The sequence below is a fragment of the Myodes glareolus genome, chromosome 6 (assembly GCF_982192425.1).
Source record: "Myodes glareolus chromosome 6, mMyoGla1.1, whole genome shotgun sequence".
Classification (NCBI taxonomy): domain Eukaryota; kingdom Metazoa; phylum Chordata; class Mammalia; order Rodentia; family Cricetidae; genus Myodes; species Myodes glareolus.
This window is the reverse complement of record NC_142031.1, coordinates 23,042,311-23,064,881: the sequence shown is the minus strand read 5'-3', so window position 1 is coordinate 23,064,881 and position 22,571 is coordinate 23,042,311. Positions and strand designations below refer to the sequence as shown.

The window sequence follows — 22,571 nt, the reverse complement described above, 5'->3', positions numbered from 1 at the left end:
ATTGGAGGAGAAACAGATCATTAACACAAGACAGTAATACAAATTTGCTTTTTTTCCCCCGATGATCAATGAATAAGACATAATATGCTGAAATATATTCTTCATCTCTCTGGAGAATTACAGGAAAAATAGACAAGTAGAAAGAGTATACCTTACCCCGGACTCGTTTTTAACATTTCCTGATTCTGAGAAAGAAAAGCAGGAATAGAAAAATCTTTCAGAAAATCAGTTTTTAACTTTAACATAAATGAATAAAGAAACAAAGATACAAAATACCCTGAATATTTAGATAAGAAATAGCATTTTAGTGAAACATTAAAGAATTAATGGTTTTAGGCAGAGAATCTAAAAAGTATCTCAGTTTAGAACTTCTAGCGTAAATTGTACATAGGTAGAATTTTTTTAAATACAGGGTCTCTCTGTGTACCCCTGGCTATAGACTGGGCTGGTCTTAGTCATAGACCAGGCTGGTGTCAGCCTCTCAAGTACTGGGGTGAGCATCACCTTGCCTGGCCACTATTTAAGTTATAGTTTTGGTTTAAAACTGGATCAAGAGCATTGTGCTAAAAACCCATCTGCAGATGCCTGTTTGGCATCTTACATCTATCTTCATCTACTAAATATGGTTATTTGGGTAATTTCCTTCACATATACTATCTGTTTAAGAAGAGTCTTAAGAGATGTTGGTCCTCAGATAGATGTCTGTCAGTGCCTTCTGAAACCCCAAACAGTAACTGATTGGTAGGCAAGTTATAAAGACTCGAGTGTTCTAGTTCATGGCTGTCTTTTGTCTTGCCTCATAACTGTAGGTCTTTTTTTTTTTTTTTTTTAATAAAGTCTAAGGTAGCCCAAGATGGCCTGGAACTTGCCATCCTCCTGCCTCTGCTTCTCAAATGGTTAGTTATAGATGTGTGCCACTGTGCTTGGTTTGTAAATGTATTTTTTCCAATTGTAATTTGAGACATTTGGTGTGATAAAGATAAAAATACACACAGGGAGAGTGGGATAAAATATCTGAAATTAAATATCTCAGAAATATCTAGAAATATCCATTGTACATGGAACAAAAGCACAAAGCCCAGGAACACAGAGAATAAGAAGACAGGTGTTCTGCTTGGAAACACGATCCAGCCAGGAGCATTATGAGTGCTGTGTACAGAGCTCAGTTTTTAAGGAACAGTGTACAGTTAGTCATCTAATCCGAGCTTCTCCCACTTGTTCTGGGCCAACTCTCACATTCCTCAGAGAACATTCTGCTTCAGGCTTGACAGGAAAGTTGAAAGGCATATTCCTTTCATAGAGGCATGCGTGGCTTGTCACAGTCAAATGCAGAGATTTCTCAAACCTTCTAGCGGCTGTCTTCTATGTAATTCTAAAAAAGGAAGTCAGAGTTCCTGGAATCACAAGGAATATTTTCAATAATTTTTAATTTATGAGTTTTCAAAGGTAAAGAAGATATTATCAATATGCTGAAGAAAAGCAAACTGAGTGACTATATAAAAGAGCCAAAAATGAGTTTGGGTCGAGGCATAGTTTAAGAAAGCATGATAGGATGAAATTGGTACCATGAAGGTCGAGGATGGTTTTCTAAATAACTTGCTAATCCGACTTTTGTTTTAACATTTGGAACTGAAAATGGGGAGATAAAATTCTCAGATAAAACTATAAAACTTGTGGCTGGGAAGTAGCTATGACATAAGAAAAAGGGAGTAACAGTCACAAGAGCATTCAGTGCCAACAGGTTGATAGTTTAAAGATGCCACTTACATGCTCACTTACTGGGACCCCGCGGTCATGGCACATGCCTTTAATCCCAACACTTGGGAGGCAGAGGCAGGAGGATCTGAGTTCAAGGCCAGCTTGGTCTGCAGAGTGAGTTCCAGAACAGCCAGAATCACACTGAGAAACCCTGTCTCAAAATAAAAATAAAAAAATACATGCTCACTTATTTCATATGCCCAAGTGGGAAGATAAAGAAGACAGAAAGAACTGGCCTACTAGGGTGTTATCTATTTCACACTTTAACTCAAGAAGAAATACATCTGTATGGATGCACGGACATCTATGAACTGTACAACACAGGCAGTCTGAAGAACATCTGGATAAAGATTAAAGTGATAAGAAGCAATGATACTAAAATTATGAAATAATTATTATAAAATAATATTGCAGGGATACACCACAGGACACTTGATTTCCCCTATTTAGCACAAAACTGGCACCAAATTTGCCTGTAGTGATGCTAGATTAAGAGTCTTGTGAGACAAAGATCTTAGGGAGACAGGATGCTCAGTGCTTTCTAGAGTCCACCGTGGTGACTAATTATGAGGAAATCTGTCTCATCTAAGCACAAAGAAATGCTTCTGACAACCTGACGATTCTTCTTTCTGACCACTTTACATCAAAGGTAAAGGTGCTTTTACTCTAATTCTGACCAATGTGGAGGAGCTGTTTGGTGTCAGGAGCCTGGCTGAGTCTAAGACAGTTAAAAAGGAAATGATGAAGTATGCAGTTAGATCGCTGCAAGAAAGGAAAGGTGCTCTTAGAGTGAAAATGAAAGATGTCAAGGCTCAGAACAGAACACACACACACACACACACACACACACACACACACACACAAAACCAGGGCTGATGCTTATTAGCAGTAATTTCTGGTGAGAGACCAGTGTCTGTCTTGATGAGGAAGAGAAGAGATATCTGAAGAGCCCAAGGCTCTTTAATTAAGATCCCAAGATAGAGAGGGCACCAGCACAAAGCATGTGCCACACCAGGAAACAGAACTGCAAGAATCCTGCCAGGAAGGTCAGAACCGATTCCTCCTGTAAGGCCTTCACTTTGCAGTCTCCTGACAATTCTGAGGAAGGACGCTCCTGTAGCCTGTGACATGCTTGGCCACCATGGGTGTGGAACCAGACCATTTATCCAGGACTCTGTAATCTGTCACCACTAGGTGAGATCAGACACAATCCTTAAACTATGTCTGTGTAAGAGACAGGAAAGGCTCAGAACAGATGTGTAGTGCTAATAAGTGAGGAGAAATGGTAGACTTCTAAGTTCCTTCTTTGCTCCATCTTTACTGTCACAAAGAATTACATTATGACTGAAAAATCTGAATAAACCTTGACACGAAGGGAAGGATCATGAAGGAAAGTTACACCTTTTAGTACTTACTCTATGTGCATATTTCATAACCATGTAGTGAGACAGTAAGCATTCAGAAACACAAACATTATAAATTAAATGTGTTTTCACAAATAAGATACAGACTTGTCTAAGCAGGTATCTATGTAACTATGTAACTATGTAACTAAGCATCTATATAACTACATCTAAGCAGGTGTTCTTGTTCCTCTTACTATCATTGAAAGGTCTTCAAAAGTTCGGTAATGCTGAAGGTTTAGGGAAGATTCACAAATTGAGGGCAAGAATGAAAACTTTCTGGTTAAGGAAAAGGTCCTAGCAGATGAGGTGTCACATGCTTATAATCTTAGCACTCATGAAGGTGAAGGAAGTAGGAGTTGGAAGTTATTTTGGGTTACACTGCAAGTCCATTGTTCAGTTGGTATAGTGTTTGCCTAGAATGAGGGAAGCCTTAGGTCCAATCCCCAACACACAAACTGGACATCCTAGCATTAGTGTAGGCAGGATGTTCATAAGTTCAAGGTTATCCTTAGCTATACAGTGAATTTTATATCAACCTAGGAAACATAAGGCCCCCACATTAAAAAAAATTTACTTACTACTCTAAATAATAACTAAAAAAATAAATTGAAAAGTTTATATAAACAAAATTTTCTTGTTATTATAAGTTATATACTATATATTATGTCTGATCGTACAGATAATTAAAGTCAAGACTGAAAAATACAATTGTATCATAACATAGACATATTTAAGTCATTAAAAATTCATTGATGTCTTGACACTTAATGGAAAAGGCAGTCTGTGGATGGAGCTCAGTGAGAGAGCACTTACCCAGCATGGCCAAAGCCATGAGTTTGATACTTAGCACTGCCTAAAATCAGCCAAACAAAAACAATAATAACAAAAAACAAAAGAAAAATAATTTTAAAATATGAATGACTTCATTATACATATAATGCTATACTGATATTGTGAATATATAATATGATGTTCTGTGTATTGTTCTTTATGAGAGACTTATACTAGAATCTTTATTATATCTAATTTCAAATGTGACCTCTCAGCAGGACTTCCTCAACTGTCAATGTCAAAACAAGATTTAAAAAACATATAAAGACTGCTGAGGAGGCAGAGGCAGGTGGATTTCTGTGAGTTCCAGCCTGGTCTACACAGAGAGTTACAGGCCAGTCATGGCTGCATAATGGGACTTTATCTTAACAAAACTAAAAAAAAAATACAAAACTTGCTATGAGATACAAACCTATAAATTTCAATATTCTTGCTCTTTTGTCTAGAGAGCCTAGAGGCAGTTGCTTCTCCAGCCACAATTATAGCATTGTTTTCCATGACTACCCCAGTGCATACTGTTCCTAAACCCTCCCCATACTTAGGGGATGAAATAAAATAGGTTTTCCGTGACACGGGGTCATAACAGAAGCTGGCATCCCCATAGTTCCTGTGCCGTGATCTGATTCCAGAAGAATTGTTCCCAATACAAAGCAGCAGGCTGGTGGTCTCCATGCCATAGCGAAGATTAGGGGAGTGCTGCTGGGGCATCTTGATGGCTTTGAATGCATTCTGGATTATGTCGATGCAACTACTATCACAAAGGAGCATCGTGTTCCTTCTGAGGGCCTGTCTTAGAAAAGAAGCATTGATAAGTTCCAGTCTGACTTGCTTCAAAAGTTCAACGAGATGCCCTGTACGCAATGCTTGGTTATGATTTACCCATCTCAGAACCAAGTCCAGAATGCTCTCTTCTCTGGATATATTCAAATCATCAGACTTAATAAGTGCCAGAAGCTGGTGAGCTTCAATGTCTAGTATTTCTCCATGTAGGCTTACCTCAGCAAAGTGCTGATATAGATACTTCTTTGACTGATCGGATAAATCTTCTGCTCCTATTTGTTTTGCAAAATAATAGATCCCTACGCAGTTGGAGGCATCCATGTGGTCCATCATATATTTTTGGCACACACTAAAGACTTCTTCCATCTGCATAAAATAGGCAGCCGTTGCTACGGTCTGTACGTTGGCGTTGTTGATCTCCAGAACTGCACTGTACATGTAGTTTAGTATCACCGACACGCTTTCTGCTGTGATGTCATAGAGTACGACCTCCCTCTGGGTGCACTCGAGTAGTCCACAGGTGAACATAGCCTTGAAATAAGGACTAAATGCAGCGAGGACCAGTCTGTGGCAAGGAAATTTCTCCTCCTCTGCTATGAGCACGACGTCAATCATTTCTTCCAATTCTTTCATATTCTTAATTTTATCTAGTAAATTCAAGCTATGCTGGTGCTTCTCCTTCCCCTCAGTCTGGTGCTCCATGATACACTCCTTGAAGTTTGTAAGTAATGTTTCTCTCAGTTTAGCTTGAGTCCTCAGGGGCTATTTGCATTTCTGATTACTCACAAATCAACAGAGATGCCATGAAACTGTCCTGAGGGTAAGAAAAAAAAAAGCAGGTTTTGTCTAAGAAAAAACTTTCTTTATACTTAATGCATAGCATTAGTACTAAGAAGCATTTATAAATAAATATTATACATTCAGAACAGAGCAATTTAAGACAGCTACTTCGTATCTAAAAAGACTTTGATGTGTAAATCATCAATTATTAACTGCTACTGCAATAGCTTCTAATCATCAGTGGGATTTTTTTTTTCTAGGACTGGAAAATCTCAGAGTGAAGGAAGAAAGAAGTAAAAAGATAAGCAAATTTTGAGATTCCATTTCTGGTTATCAAATGGGTCACCCTGTGGGCTGAGGCTACAGAAGTATCTGTCAATATCATTTCCAAAGAGATGCAGTGTTACACTCAACCCCTCTCCCCAACAACACACAACCAATGTGTAATGACTAATCCATAAGACTATGACTAGGGCTACATAGACCCTGAAAGTGGAATTACTTGAAATTAGGTCCATACTCTGATTAAACTTTTGGATGGGAAAAAATTATTCAGGCTGGTAGGTAATGAAAATTTCATTTCTACAGAGTTTTAAAATACAAGCCAATGGCTGCTGGTCTGCAAACTCCTGGTATTTAAAACTTAAACCTAAATGTGTCTTCCTTCATTGCCCAGCTTTTCTTTGTTCCCTGTTTCACAGCGGCATAAACTGAATTGCTTCTTGCCTTTAAAAGCCCTAGTCTAATTAAAAGTCTCTAAGCTGGTGGTGTCACCTTCGCCTTCCCCAGGCAATGCAAACATGAGGTTTCAAGGAAGTTAATTAGCTGCTTTGATTTAAAGAAAGACATTCTCAGCGCCAGGAGCTCTTGTGAGGAGAGGGTCCTAGTCTCTACATCTTTTTCTAGTCTCGCTTGACTACAAAGCCACAGACAGTGACAAGGAACAGTGATGGCAGCAGAGCTGATGCTTAAGAAAGAAACGTGGGGTTATAAGGACAGGAATAGTTTTCAACTAGAAAGGGTAGTGAGCCCCCAAATTTCTATAGTCCTGTAAAGAATTAAACATTTCATGTAAGATTGCCTTCTTCTTACTTTCTGAGTGTTGATTTAAAATTTACTTCAATAAACAAGTGATTGACACATAGTAAGGAGTTATACAGACCCAACAGGCACTGCGAGAGCCTGTGACGTAACAACCACCGAGCTAAGAACTAAGGCTGCCAGAGAAGTCTACCTGCTGGACATTCTGGCATTGCTTCCCTACTTTACTTCCATAAAGCTTAAAGCTTACTTGGAGATGGTTTTCTGGTTAAAAGCAAACCTCTGATTTATTTATGCTTTTTTATACAATTATGGGCAATTAAGAGACTGTTATATATCTGAATCCTCTTATACACACGATGACTAGCCCAATTCATTATAGGTGTCCTGACACATCATCACATCACTTTATACATAAACACTACTAGTTGGAGCTAAAGAGAACCCAACCTATTTTATTGCTGTTGTTCAGATCTCAGAATTGAACCTGGAGTATCGCATGTGCTAGGCAAGCTCCTTCCCATGGAGCCATACACTTCACCCAGAACATAAACCTTCTTTTAAGGAAGTACCTTCTCTTTTGTTTTTGTTTTTTGAGGCAGCATTTTTCTGAGAAGCCCTGGCTATACTGGAACTTGATCTGCAGGCTGGCCTTCAGCTGAGATCTGCCTGCCTCTGGAGTGCTGGGGTCAAAGGCATGTGCCACCACCACCTTGCTAAGGAAGTTTTTTTTTTTAACAAGCCTAGTATTTTATTTGTATTGATATACATGAAGCCATCAAAGCATACCAGTGCTCATGATGTCAGAAGGCCAAGTGCATCTTCCAAACAAGGTACCCTTGATCTAACACACCATAGGCAGTTTGGTCAGTTCCTAGAAAGCTCGTCTTGATAATATTAGAACACTGATGCTTGAGACCCAAAGATTATGATTATAATCCTATGATTTCACATATGTAGGATAGGAGCCAAACTCTACCTGATGGACTTTTTGGTGCTACATTTTGGTTATTGAGATTAAAAAATGAAGTTCAAGTTAAGTAAGTAATGGGTCTATGTTTGTTCATAAATATAATATAGGTATTTTAAAATATTTTTTATTATTTTGATTTTATGTGTATAGATGTTTTGTTTGCATGTATAATTGTGCACCATGTAAATCTGGTACCTACAGAGGCCAGGCAAAAGTTGTCTGATCTCCTGGAACTGGAGTTACGGGACAGTTGTAAGCCACCATACTGAGAATCAAACCTAGGTCCTCTAGAAGAGCAGCCAGTCCTCTTATTTGCTGAGCCAGCTCTTCTGGTAATATAGATTTTATGGTGGATATGTTGGGCTTCCCTTAGTATCTGACCCACCTTCCTAGAAAAAGATAGGCCCCTACATCCCTTACTAATATTACTGGTTCAAGGACAAGCATGACACCCAAGGGTGGCTATAGCAATGAACTTCGAGTCTTGGCTCCATGGCTGGGAGGCCCATATGTTGGACACCGTTGCAGCCATGTTTCTGGGAGCCAGCATGAGGACAAAGCAAACTCAGGGAAGGAGGCAGAGTATTCAGAGCAATTTGGGTTTGAAAACGCATTACAACAGTTTACGGTTTGGAGGCAGTTAAAGCTGATTTAAATTAAGAATATCATTTGTAATCTGGAACCTTTACTTGTATAAACAGCATTTGAATAACGTTGAGAAAAGTGGCCCAAGGTAGCTATAATTACATACATCAGTGAGCCGTAGTCTTATATTTTCAGATACCATATTGTTGAGGAGAACCATCAGAATCTTGTATTCTTACTCCTCCTTCATAAAAAGCACCAATCACAAGCTGAGCATAGTAGCATACACCTTTAATTCAAGCACTTAGGTAAAGGTAGAGGTAGGAGGATTTCTATGAGTCCAAGGCCAGCCTTATCTCCATGGTGAGTTTCAGAGCAGCCAGGACTACACAATGATACCTTGTCTCAAGAGAGAGAGAAAAAAAGAAAACACTAATCATGTAAGTTACTTTTTTCTATTGACTTCTTGCAAAATGGCCAAGGCATTATACATGGAAACAGACTGTGAACCCAATTCCATCTGACCCCTAAGCCTGCATCCTTACTCCTTTTAGTGCAAGGGCTGGAAACCTAGGGCTAGATAATAAATATGCCAGGCAAGCCATCTGGGCTCTGTCACAACCACTCAACTTTGCTCTTATGGCACAAAAGCAGCCACAGAGGAAAAAAACATAAACAAATGAACATGACCGTGTTCCAGTAAAATGAATTTTGGATGCCGAAATTTGAATTTCACAGATTTAACATGCCCTATTTTCATGTGTCATGAAATAATATTCTTCTTTTGACTTTTAAAAGCTATTTAAAATTATGAAACCTGTTCTTAGCTCATAGACTTTGCAAAAACAAGTGGCAGGTTGCCGACTGCTCCCAAGCTATAAATAAACCCACTCTCAAGACTGTGAGTAGGACACTATCCTGTCTGGGTGACTAATCTCCACTTCTGATCCTAAATTCAGCTCAAGAGTTTTGAGAATTGGTTGTCTGCTTTGAAAATATCAACTATTTGTTCATAACTATGTCTATATTATCCATACCTATAGAAACTCTCTTGAACAAATGGTGTATTTAGATATGATTCCTCTTTCTCAAACATTAGCTTACACAAATAACAACAACAAAACCCCTTCAATTTCCTTTAAAACAGAAACGACAGCTTCAAACATTTTAAAGAATCATTTACTATGGATGTTTTAAAAGGACATACACATTTGCTAAGTACCTGTTCCTTCGAATTGCTGCTTTTAGGCTTCTGAAAGGTATTCTAATTGTTTTGGCTTTACAGATCCAATTAATTTGCTGGTTGACATTAAAAAAAAAAATAGCCTGGCTGTTAAATCAGCTGCCACACTTCAAAAATATTTTCAGCATTGTTTCTTTACATTTAAGAGAGAGAGGTTTGGGTGTGGCAGACAGAGGTTAAGCTAGTTGCTTGCTGTCGTCTTAAAATGATTTAACTTTTCCTAAATCTTGGTTTCTTCATCCGAACAATGAGGATAAAGCATATAAACAAAGCTGTTTGTCCAGTCTTTAACCCCCAAATGGACAATAGGTAGATTTTATTATCACAGTGACTCAGCAAACTTAGTACAGCTTCACAGTTAGGGACTGAACTTGGGCTTGGTTACTGAGGCCTTGGTCTGAGTCCTTGTCTGCCACATTCCAGTATTATGAACATGTTTCATAGCTCTTTAAATTCTAGCTTTTTCACCTGGGATTTCTTTTGAGAATTATGTAAGAGTAGTTGGAAGAAACAAATAAGGTTATACATGTAATTATCTTTGTAAAATCTACCTGGTAAAGTGAAGGCAGGGCATACCTGTACAAACATTTTTCAAACAAAAATAATTTGAGTGCATACACGAATCCCTTGTGGATACAGATACAGCCCATAATGGAGAGAGCTGACAGCAACTTTTTCTCATAATGAGGGCAGAGAGTGCATTCTCCTTTCATCAGCAAAACAAAATTGTATAAATGTTCTCAATGATATCAATGGGGAGTTATTCTCTGCTCCAATTTATAGCAGACTGAACTGATGCATTCATAATAATAGTACCCATAATAATGGAGAAAGATGAGTAGCAAAGATAAATATAAATCACAAGAATAAAGCCTAATTACTCTGCAAATCCAAAATGCAGCTACACTCTAGTCCATTATATTTAGTTTAGAGAAGTGCACTGCTATAAATTTAATGGGGGGGGCAAAAATGTCAATTTCTTTATATCATAAATGTTTTGCTTTCAGAGATCCCGAATTGAGGCCTCGAATCAGAGCAATGATTCTTTGCAATGAACGCCGGCATTTAAAACTGTGTGGACACGGGTTTACTGTGTTGTACGGCAGCTTCCATGATTAGCTCCCCACTTCTTCTCCTAAATTTTATTTTGTTTTATTTTGGGGGGAGGGAGATGGATGGGATCAGGCGGCATGATGTGAAAGACACAAAGAATGAGTTACAAAAATTAAATGTTTTGCTTTCACAATGTTTGATTTTGTCATCTTTCCTTTACCTTTGCAGTTGCCACCTTTCCTGAATGATTGATAACGACCAAGCTTTGCTAAGAAAATTCCCCATCTTTAGTTGAAGGTAAAGTAATTAAAATTCATAGCAGCACTGTTTGAAATAGCAAAAACCAACTTAATATCCATTAGCAGATTATAATATATTCACTCAAAAGAATATTGTACAACAGAAAGATTAATAAACATGATCTTCATGTATCAAAAACATGGTTATGAAAAAGACCAGAATACATGCTGCATACTATGAATGTGTTTAAAATATACAATATGGTAGGCTATTCTGATATAGAAGTGTAGATCATATATTCTGACAATATAAATAGTTGGTGGATTTGGTAAAGTGTATTAACAGAGTTTTTAATATCATTCTTGGATTTTTTATAAATTTGAAAACACCCAAATAAAAAGGTTAAATGTTATGTATTTTGAAGGACCTGTACAGCAGTACCAGAACATAAAGAAATGAAGACAGTTATAAGCGCTCATTTCAGGAGAGTGGTTGCCTTCATGGGGTGTGGAAGAAAGAGAGACAAACAGGACAGAATGACAAGGAGTTTCAATTGTATAAATGTTTAATTTCCTCAGCTGTATGGTGAGGACTCAATCCACACTTCATTGTTCTTTAAGCCTGTTTTTATAGATTGAAAACTTCATGAAATGTGTTTAAAAGACTGTATTAATATTAATCACTTATGGCTTCTGAAAACTTTAGCCGTGTTGAAAATGATGTCTGTGCATTATCTGATATGTCTGTGCATTATCTGATATGTCATATGCAGAGAAATAATAGATACATTATGAATTTTCATATATTGTAAATTTACATATCAAAGTGTAGGCAGCCCAACTTATGAGCGATGGGAAAATACAGAAACCTATCTGGTCTGAATGACAACAGCTTTGGAATCTTGTGGCTATCCCTCACTTCTTTGTTAATTTTTTTAGCATTGACCTGTGTGATGGGAGAAGTTACTAGATTCAGAATTGCTATGTGTTTATCGGAACAGTGAATAGGTTACAGCCATGATAGAAATGGCCAACATCAAAGCTTTGCTTTTTTGTTTACTTAAAAAAAAACAACAAAAAGTGACTGAAAAGCAGAAAGTGACTAGGACAGGCTCCAAAATCTAGTTTTCCCAAAACTGCCTTCAAGAGACTTGAGTCAACAAACCAAGAAATGTCAACATTATGGCAGAAAATAATGTCCCAGTTTCAATGTTTAAAACAAAATCCTTTATTAAGAAGGCCTTTTAAAAGTCAGTGGCAACCATGAAGAAAATTAAATTTTCTTCACATTAAAAAAAAAAATTATCAAGGGCCAATTTTCACCACCACTCATTCAAAGTATTGCGGGTTCCCTGTAATCTGGCTCCTCCCACCACTGCCTGCCTCACTTCCTGACTTTCCTTTCTTGTAGATGTTTTGTAGTGTCAAAGTGCTAGCAATTTTAACTCATAATGCAATTCTCGGTGTCAGGAACATCCTTCTTTCCTTGCCCAGTTCTTCAAAATTCGGCTCAGATACCACTTTCTTGATGTAAAGGGCTTTGTTTCATTCACTTCTCTATTTTCATTGTGTCCATGGTGACACTTTGCATGTCAGAGTTGCTTGGCATGGTTTGATCAGGTTAAGGCTTTGTTTAGTACCAGTTCTTTCCTAGTAACTGCACTCCTCCCTCCCCTTTGTCTTAGAAATATTTTTTGAGACAGAGTCTTTCTGTGTAGTCTTCGTTGGACTCTAATTCACAGAGATATTGCCTTCCTGTCTCCTGTGTGCTGGGATTAAAGGCACGTGCCACCATGCCGGCCCCTCCCCCTTTCTATCTTGCATGTACACGTCAGTTTGGGAGATTTTTTTACTTTGTTTAAATGTTATGCTTTTAAACTTTAAGCTATTATCCTCTTGTTCAACTAGAAAATTCACCCGGAAGACTTTCTTCCCTTCCCATAAAATGTGCTGCGTTATGACATCACTTCTCACCTCGCCCTCAAGATTAATCCATAGCCATCATTTGCTCTCTAAGATAGAGGCCTCATTTTGGGGGAATAACCAGCAGAGCTGGTTATTAATAAACACTATCAATAAACAAACCTGAAACATTCCCACATCTATAGGGGAAAAGCAAGATACGGCAGTAACGGACCCTTGATTCCCATGTGACCTGAAAAGCCAACTGCAGCTCCTCAGACAGCATATCTGCTCACCTTTACTAAGTGTCGGCCATTATTTATTTCATGTTGCTTTGCTCAACTCTCTTCTTGTAGACTATTTTACAGCCATCTAAGTTCGCGACCCCTGGTTTACAGCATCACACGCCCTTGCTGGGTTTGTTTCTGCCATCATCACCTTTCCCCAATCCTACATTTACCAACGTGGTTGGAGATGGCTCTGAAAGTACACACCACCTAAGTGCTGTGGTTTCCCTGATTTAATACTAATAATTCTCCCCCAAACATATACAAGGCGTGTAATAACGAGTCACAGAGATGATAAAGACAAACACGCTTTCTTTTCTCTTTCCTTTGGTGAGCTCGCAGTGTTTTTGCATTCGCAGTTCTTTCTACTTTCCCAAGTGCTTTAATATGCATTATAGCTCATTAGTTCCTCTTAAGAATCATGTGGGGAAAATGCAGGGCAATTATATTCCTGGCTTTAAAGTTAAGAGAGTTGCCCAGGGATACATTCAGCGCTGATTGAATTTAAACGAACCGAACCCTGCATTATTAAGGAGCTCTAGCAAGGCAGGCGAGCCCTTACCTCGATGGCGTTTAGCGTCTAGCTGGGACGAAACGGGTCATTTGGGGGGGAGGGCATCATAATGGACAGCACGCAAATGAATCATGCCACAGGGGGACCCAGCGGCCGCTGATCCTCGCAGGCCGACCCCGAGGGCGCGTCCCCTCTGGGCCCCTACTTACTTGCTGCCGCCCGGCCCCGCTCACTCCGCTGCGATGGCGCCGTGACTGGGCACACCGCGGGGTCGAGGGCACGGCCGGGCGGGTCTGACTGACCACACTGCCCGAAATGGGCCAGTGCAGACAAGAACTATAAATAGACAGGGCGAGGGGGGTGCGGGGGGGACAGGCGGAGTCCCAGCGGGGACAAGGACGGCGCTGGCGGCCACCCCGAGGTAGCAGGTGCGGGAACTCTGCGCGGGAAGCGGCTCGGCCACGCGCCGCAGTCTGCGCTTGCGCGGGGGTCTTCCCGCGCCGATTCCACTCATACTTCACTGCAGACTCCGACCCAGCAAGTGCTCTGCGCCTGCGCGGGGCTCTTCCCGCGCCGATTCCGTACCGCAGCATGTCCAGGCGCTCAATGTCAGGCCAGAGCCTCCCCGCCACAGACCCTGTGTCAGGGATGAGATGTGTCAGGAGCCTAAAAAGACACCTTCTAAAAGAGAATTTGGAAGTCGGACCTTTGAAGGTGACAAATCTTTCACTTAGTCTTTAAACGTTGCAAAACACAAGCGCTTGTGTGATCTCATTGAGAAGCCTTTGGTAGGGTTGCCAAATAAAACACAGGAACCAGTTAATTATAAAACTCAGACATACAACCTCTCTTTTTTTTTGTATAATTTGTTCTAGATATCACATGACCAATTCGCATTTAGAAACAACTCATTGTTTTGATTTGGTTTTTTATATTTTTATTCATTACAGCTGACAATCGGACCTGAGCAATCAGCTCTGATTTCTTTTTTTTGGGGGGGGGTGGTTCCCAAGGAAAGATTAATTCTGTTCTCAGTTGAGGGTATTGTAGGGATGGGAAACTTACCCCTGAGAAGTGTTCTCAGAGTCTATACTTTGTGGGTAAAGAAATAGTATTAAGTCAGCTAGTTTAAAATAAAACGAAATGGCTTCAGTATGTATGCTACCTTACATTAAACATTTCTCTGCTCTGGGGATCAGAACTGGAAAATGTCTTCCCAATGGGTTAAAATGAAGGTGCCAGTGGGCACATGTTTCTAGGAGAGAATCTGTCTCCTGGTGGTTTTATAGTTTCTAGAATCTTTGATTCTTTTGTGTGTGATTCCTTCCTCTTAGAAGTCAGGACCAAGCTGGGGGTGATTGGGCATTCCTGTAGTTCCAGCACCCAAAAGGTGATGGCAGGAAGATCAGAAGTGCAAGACGCTTTTGGCTTCATAGTTCAAGGTTTGCTTGTCGCCCATGAGACACGATAGCATCCCCGCAAGCTGGGGTCATAGAGATGAGTCCTTCTCGGGTTGTATCACTCTGGTGCACACTCTTCTTTTGCCTTAAAAAAAAAACTCTTGTGGTAAAATGTATATCATAAAATTTACCATTTATTTGTTTTAAGTGTTCAATCTAGCATCCCTAAATAATGTTAGCAATTCTGTATACCTACTACAGTTTGGATGCTGAGTATCTCCCAGAAGCGTGTTGAAGATGTGAGCCCCAGGGTGATGCTGCTGGGAAGCGCTATGACCTGATAAGTCCTTAGGTCATTGGAGGGTATGTCTGTTGGAGTCAACAGGACCTCGGCTGGTCTTCTTAGCTCCGGTATGAATCCAGCTGTTTGCTCTGCCACTCCCCACCATTACCATCCAGGTCACCTACCAGAGGTCCAAAGCGACGGACTCAACAACCTCTCCCACTTGAAATAAAATAACCGCTTTTCTATAATAAACTATCATCTCTGATAGTTTGTTATAGTCGCCGGTAACTGAGCCACGCAACCGCCAGAACCATTTCCACGTCCACATTTTAAAATCCACACCAAGCAAAGTGCTCCTTAGAAAGGAACTCCCTGTCCCCTCCTCACAAGAACCAGGCATTGCCATCTAGTTTCCACCTGTATGAACTAACCTATTATAATACTTTATATGCAGAAGCATATCATATTTGTCCTTTTGCTTTTATTTATTTATTGAACTTAACATAAAGCCCTCAAGGTTTATTTAATTGTATCACGTATGAAAATGTCCTTACTTTAAGAATTGATATTACTCTGTGTATTTAATCTATAACTATTGTACTGGCGATTGACATTACTCTGTGTATTTAATCTATAAATACTGTACTGGCGATTGACATTACTCTGTGTATTTAATCTATAAATATTGTACTGGCAGTTTTTTGTCCTTTCTTTCTTTGTTGAGAGAAGAACTCACTGTGCAGCTGCTGCCGCCCTCGGGCTCCTCCTCCTCTTGCCTCGGTCTCCCTTACAGCATTGTAGCATTGCTCTTGCATGTGTCTCTGTCTTCAAGTACATATCTTCAGTTGTTTGGAGAAACTCCTCTCCTTTCCTCACAAACACCCCTTGATGGGCCAGCTCCATTTAGATCCTTCTACAAGTATTCCCACTTCTACGTTTAGTTTTCTTTATAGGGTGTCAGGATGAAGCCAAGGGGTCTTTCTTGGCTTGAGCTGAAGTCCTCTTTAATTTCCTTGTTGCCTATTTTATTTCACCTTTTATATTTGTTTCAAGGGGAAGTGGGGTTGTGTGAAAAATCAGAGCTTGGCATTCAGAGACCAATTTAGATCCTGCATTTCATCCCTAGGTGACTTTAGTTGATCTCAAAATACTTGTTTGCCAAATGATTTATCAAGTGTTAATATTTAGCAAATATACTGATCTATCAAACAAACACTAAGAGCTCTGAAGCTTAAACTTGGTTCTTGGTCAGCTTCCTGCACTTAGGTCTCCCTTGCTGCATATGGTGTGTGTGTGTGTGTGTGTGTGTGTGTGTGTGTGTGTGTGTGTGTGTGTGAACATGTTTTCACATGCAGCTTCAGGTTCAGCATCTGTGGATCCCTATGGAACGGTAGAGCTTTTAGCAGTTGCATATTTTATCTTTTTTCCTTTCTTTCTTTTGTCCTTTCTTTCTTTCTTTCCTTCCCTCTTTCTTTCTTTCTTTCTTTCTTTCTTTCTTTCTTTCTTTCTTTCTTTCTTTTTCCTTCCTTCCTTCCTTCTTTCTCTTTTTGGTCCTTGTCTAAAAGGCACAGATATTCTTGTCAGTGCCTGGCACACTGTACTCCCATTGCAGTATTTCCTCAGTTCTAGTCAGTTTTCTGTCACCTTAACAAACACCTGAGAAAATCAACTTATAAAGAGAAAAAGGTTAATTTTGGCTCATAGTTTTGTAGATTTCAGTTTATGATCAATTGGTACAATTGCTATAGAGACTGTGGTAGTCTACCCAGGTGGAAGCAAATGGATGCTGTGGTGGTTTGAAAAAAAACAGCCCCAAGGGGAGTGGCATCATTAGGAGATGTGGCTTTGTTGGTGTAGGTGTGACCTTGTTGGAAGAAGTGTGTCACTGTGGAAGCAGGCTTTGAGGTCTCATATGCTCAAGTCATGCTCAGTGTGACACTCAGTCTACTTCCTGTGCCTGCATATTAACATGTAGCATATCCTTCTCCAGCACCATGTTTGCCTGCACACAACCATGTTCCATCATGATGAAAATGGACTGAGCCTCTAAACTGTAAGTGAGCAACCCCAATTAAATGTTTTCCTTTATAAGAGTTGCCATGGTCATGTATCTCTTCACAGCAATAGATTCTCTAAAACAGGTGCAACAAGCAATAAAACAACTTGCTTCATAGCCTGGATGTAGAAGAATGACAGGAAGAGTCAGAGGTCCTGTGAATTACTTTGAGGACATAACCCTAATGATGTGGAGACCTCATCCTAGGCTAGTGGTTCTCAACCTTCGTAATTCTACAACTCTCTAATACAATTCCTCACATTGTGGTGACCCTAACCATAAGATTATTTTCATTGCTTTGCTACTGTTTTGAATAGTAATGCATTAGGCGACCCTTATGAAAGGGTCATTTGACCCCAAAGGGGTCATGACCCACAGGTGGAAAACCACTGTTGTAGGCCCTACCTCTTAAAGTTTCTATCACCTGCTAATTGTACCAAGCTGTAGAGCAAACCTTTAGCACATAGGCCTTTGAGGACATTCCAGATCTGAACTATAATGCACACCAACCCTGAAAGCATTCATAGGCCAGGGCCACTATTCTCTTCACCTCTGCTGGGACACCCAGTGTCCTGACCTGACTCTGCTCCCTGAAGCCTCTTGCTCTCTGCAAGTCACTCAGATTCCTGCAGTAGAACCGGCAGGTAGTAATGGGTCTTTTTACATAACAAACTGGTAGGAGGATGAAATAGTCCTGCCAGTGGATGTGAAAGTGATTAATAAACTATAAAGTCACGCCAAGTCATTTTCTTGAAAATGGACTTTTGTGCTTTTCCACCATTCTTATTCTTGAGCATGCTTTCCCTTTCTTAATAAGTTCTCTATTTCTGCTTCTAACCACGTGTCCCTGGTGTGACACAAAGAGTCTGGAAACAGTCGTCCTCTGAACTCGGATCTGTGACCCAGCACTGTTAAGTGTGCTTCTCTGACATTTTGGGCTTTCACACTGTTTTTCTGACCTCCATGCCTAACTTCAAAGGCATGCATTTTTCCATATCTCCTCCTCCTGGCAGTTGCCAAGATTTCCAGCTTGCCTGTCCTTTGATTCGTCTCTCAAACTTTAATCAAATTGTCCTTGATCTTCAAAAAGATCTTGAAAATGCAGCAGAAAGCTATCTCCTATTCATAATCTGCTTCATCCTACAGTGAGCTAGATACGGACCATACTTCTTTTGTTGGCTTTCCCATTTTAGGAATCAATCGCAGAGAAGCTCAGAGAATGGGGTTATTACCAGTTTACTAAGCCCCACTGTTACATTTCTGTGAACACAGCCTATTCAGACAGCCTTTCCATCCCGGGGGCATTTGAGGCCACATACAAGTTAATCACAAAACCTCCGGAAACCAAATTTCTCTTGTTTTGGACTATTTCATCTTTCTCAGCCATGAAATCCCCAAGTCCCAAGTGTATGTATGAGTACTCATACTCTGCTTTAGTGTGGTGCCAAGTAGTTCTTGACACACGCACGATGAGGTGCTATTGTTTGCCTTGTTATTAAGCGGTGATCCAGTGATCCTATGTTGTTTGACCTTACAGATCACCAGAGTGAGAGCACCCTCAAATACAGAAAGCAAGTTTTTAGTACACATTTACCTGGATAGGAGCTTTTCATGGCTGCTGAAGTGTCTCTAGGTGTCAGCTACCCAGCCTCCTCCTCTCTTCTTAATCTCCCTCCCCTCAGATATTGCGCTCACCCACCTGCCCCAGGATAGCTCACCACTGCCTACAAGTAGTAGTGAAGAGGGAATACCGAACCTTTCTCTGAGAGGCTACCTCTGTGTACGCAAGATGGTTACAAGATGGCTTTTAGTTGCACAACAAACCCTAGCTGTTGGGGTGACAGGGATTGGGGAATTTAGTTTATTGTGGATAACAAACTTTTTTTTTCTATACAGAAGATGGGAGATACAATGTTATATCTTCTAAGTAGGTAACATTATGTACCATTTGCACTCTGTAACTCAAACATTTATTTTGTTTTTCACAATGCCTCCGTGCCCCTCCTTTCTAATTGTTTACAATTTAGTTTAACACTGACTTGTTTAATTTTGTAACTAATGTCTTCTCCGTTCAAATGTTGTGAGGGCAAGGAGTGTATATGTCTGTGCTTTCAAGCCTAACACAGCCTGGTGCAGAGTAGATGCTTGATAAGCTATGGAAGAAATGAATCTATGTAATTAGGGAGTCCATCATTATTTCCAGGGCCACTTTGTGTCTTCACCAAAACACACTTCTAGCAGAAGACTGATGCTGTCTTTTGTGTCCTCAAAGCACACCAGCTCTCTCCTCACTAGTAAATAGCCTTCACCGATGGCACGACAGTGTTTCAGCTCCCTATCCTTCTCCTGGAAAGAGTGGTCCAGCTCATTACTGCATCCCTAGGGATGAGTCCATGACTGGCTCATAGGCTACTATGGTTTGGATGTCCCCTCTAAAGCTCATTTTATATTTACTTGCCACTGAAGATATTGGGAGATGGAACCTATAATAGGTGATTAGATCATGAAGGTGCCACCTTCTCAGATGGGTCAAGGCCTTTATTGAGGAAATAAGTTAGTTATTGCCGGGATTCTACCCAATTTTCTCTCTTTGTCTCATTGGTGTTAGCTTTTTTAGTCATGTTATAATACCCAAACTATGTGGGCATTTTAATTTTAAAATTCCTAGCTTCCAGAACTCTGAGAAATAAGTTTCTCCTCCTTCTTACATGTTCATGGGTCTGTGATATTGTTCTAGCAGCAGAAGCGTTAAGAAGGGAACTCTTTAACTGAACTCATTTGTGCTTAAAATGAATCCTTCTATAGAAAACAAACTAAGGGTTTTGCTTTCCCATTTTGCCCTCTTGACCATGTATCTTCTCTTTCATGTAGTGGCATTTCAAATGTGTTTTAATAAATAAAGACTGCCTGAAGATTTGAGAATAAGACAGTCCCACTGGTCAGCCTTACAGACCAGATTATGATAACACACACCTTTAATCCCAGTAGCCACACAAAGTGACATGCACCTTTAATCCCAATAGCTACAATGACACACACCTTTAATCCCAGTAGCCACCCTACTTGCCATGGAAATCGAGTGGTGCATGCCTTTAATTCCAGCCCTAGAGAGGAATATATAACAGTGTGAGACAGTTCTTAAACACAGTCTCATTCTGAGATTCTGGGAGGCAGGATTGCCATTTCAGACTGAGTTTGAAGTAAGAGCCAGTGGTTGACTGTTTTGCTTTTCAGATCTTCAGGTTGAACCCCGATTTCTGACCCTGAGTTTTTATTAATCATGCTTCACTTCCAAACATTCTTTTTGTATCTTGATCCAGCCCTTTCTTTCCACTTGCTAATACTCAGGTGGGAGAGGAAATTTCATGCCATACCACACGAGGAAAGCCTGTCCCACACTGCAACCCGCTGGCCCTAGCTTTTGTCGGAACTCCCTCTTCAATTCTGAGTTCATCCATGCTGAGTAATTTGACACTGGCATTGGGGGACTGTTTGCTTTTTCCATTCCTCTAGTCCTGTCACACATCGATTAACATCCATTCTGTGCCAGGTAAAGCTAGGTGCTGGTCAGCTGTGGACAAAACAGATCCCGTTCCTTGGAGATTATAACCTGGTGAGCGAGCAGATAATGGATATGTAACGTCTGGATTTTCCCTGTCTTCTGCTTTCATACAGAGCTGCTTAGTTTTTCATGTTTAGGAAATTCTAAAACTTTTTGTTCCCTTTCCTGCCCCTCTTAGCACCTTTGCCTATATTTCCTCTTTGCTGCTAAGTTTATAATGTGTGACCTGCACCTGTGGGGGTCATTTGTGCTGCTCTCAGCCTCCCTGCCTCTGTGCTAGCTTGCTTTCCATGGCCTTTCCCAACTGTGTCTCCTCCTCCTTGAAAATGCTGTGTTTCTTCATTGACAATGGTTTTATGTCATAGCTTTGCTGGGATAACCTAAGAGATTTATTAAGCCTTCAAAAAAAATTGTATCCATGAACTGGCTCAGGGATTAGGAGCACTTGGTGCTTGTGATGGCTAATCTTGGTTGCCGACTTGATTGTGTTTGGAAGTACCTGAAACCCAAGCCACTGGGCACACCTGAGAGAGATTTTTCTTAGTTTGGAGTGTTGGAGGTGGGAGACCCATCCTAACTGGATCATTTGGAATCAGAAGATGCACCCTAAATCTGGGCCACACACCTTCTGGTGGCAGCCCACATAAAAGAACATGGAAGGAGGAAGATTTTGTTTTTTGTTTGCCCTCTCTCTCACTGGCAAGTTCATCTATCCTGAGCCCTTCCCTCACTGGAGTTAGAACTTACTTCTTCTGGATTCCAGTGTGCACTGAAAGGAGGCAGATCTCTAGGACCTCCTGGGACTCCAGCACCAGACTGGGACTGCCGAGATATCCAGTCTCATGGACTGAACAACTATCAGATCCTTGGCCTTTCCTTCAGGAGACAACTATTGTTGGATTACTCAGACCACAGCCTGTAAGCCACTCTAATAAATCATTTTGTTATAGGGGCTTACAGTTCCAGCAGTGTAGAGTCCATGATCATCACAGTAGGGAGCATGGCAGTGTGCAGGCAGACAGGCATAGCACTGGAGCTGTAGCTAAGAGCTCACATGTCATCTACAAACATGATAGGATGGAGTGGATAACATGGGCTTTTGAAATCTCAAGTCTCACTCCCAGGAACACACCTCTTCCAACAAGGCCATACGTCCTAATCCTTCCCAAAGAGTTCCACCAACAGGGAACCAAGCATTTAAATATATGAACCTATGGGAGCCATTTTCATTCCACTTCCTGGTCCCCATAGATTTGTATATAGATTATTATATAGATTATTTCATAATCCAAAATGCATTAAGTCTAACTTCAAAAGTTCACATTGTCTTTCACAGTCTCAACAAAGTTTAAAAGTCCAAAGTATCTTCTAAGATTCAAAGCAATCTCTTAATTGTAACCTTTTGTAAAATAAAAAAGTAAATTACATATTTCAAACTTAAAAGGTATAGAATACATATTGTCATTCTAAAAGGGAGGGATCTGGGCATAGTAAACAGTGCACCAAAGCAAACTCCAAATCGGTTATGACTCCATATCTGATGTCAAAGGGCTTATGTGGCTCGAAACACTTCTCTCTCGGGCTACTGCTTCTATTCTATGCCTGAAACTCTTCTTGGCAGATAGCCCATCTATCTGCCAACTCCAACTTCTTCTGCATCTCCGACACAATACAGGCTTCACCAAGCAGCTTCACACAATGGCCTGTTAGGGCCTCCATGCAAGGACTCCCTCCCACATGCCTTGCCTCAGTGGCTCTTCTTAATCATAAATGAAGATTCCATAACCCCTTTGCTCATGAAAAATACTCAAGAAAATTAAGACTACTCAGGAGGTATTCTTCATGGCTCTAAAGCCAGCACCATGTGCCAAGTTC

General features: G+C 40.4%; 1 protein-coding gene across 3 annotated transcripts in view; it reads right to left on the bottom strand.

The window, feature by feature from the left end:
- The window catches only part of Kbtbd12 (kelch repeat and BTB domain containing 12), a 75,399-nt gene extending 61,742 nt beyond the window's left edge, over positions 1-13,657 (bottom strand). For 2 of the 3 annotated variants that reach the window (XM_048416613.3, XM_085690598.2), the window contains exons 1-2: positions 13,602-13,657; positions 4,408-5,589 (exon numbers count right to left, since the gene is read on the bottom strand). In XM_048416613.3, the coding sequence (XP_048272570.1) occupies positions 4,408-5,477 (1,070 nt within the window). In that variant the 5' untranslated portion in view covers positions 5,478-5,589; positions 13,602-13,657. The other variant, XM_048416612.3, reaches the window with a different exon arrangement.
- Positions 13,658-22,571: the final 8,914 nt, after the last annotated feature.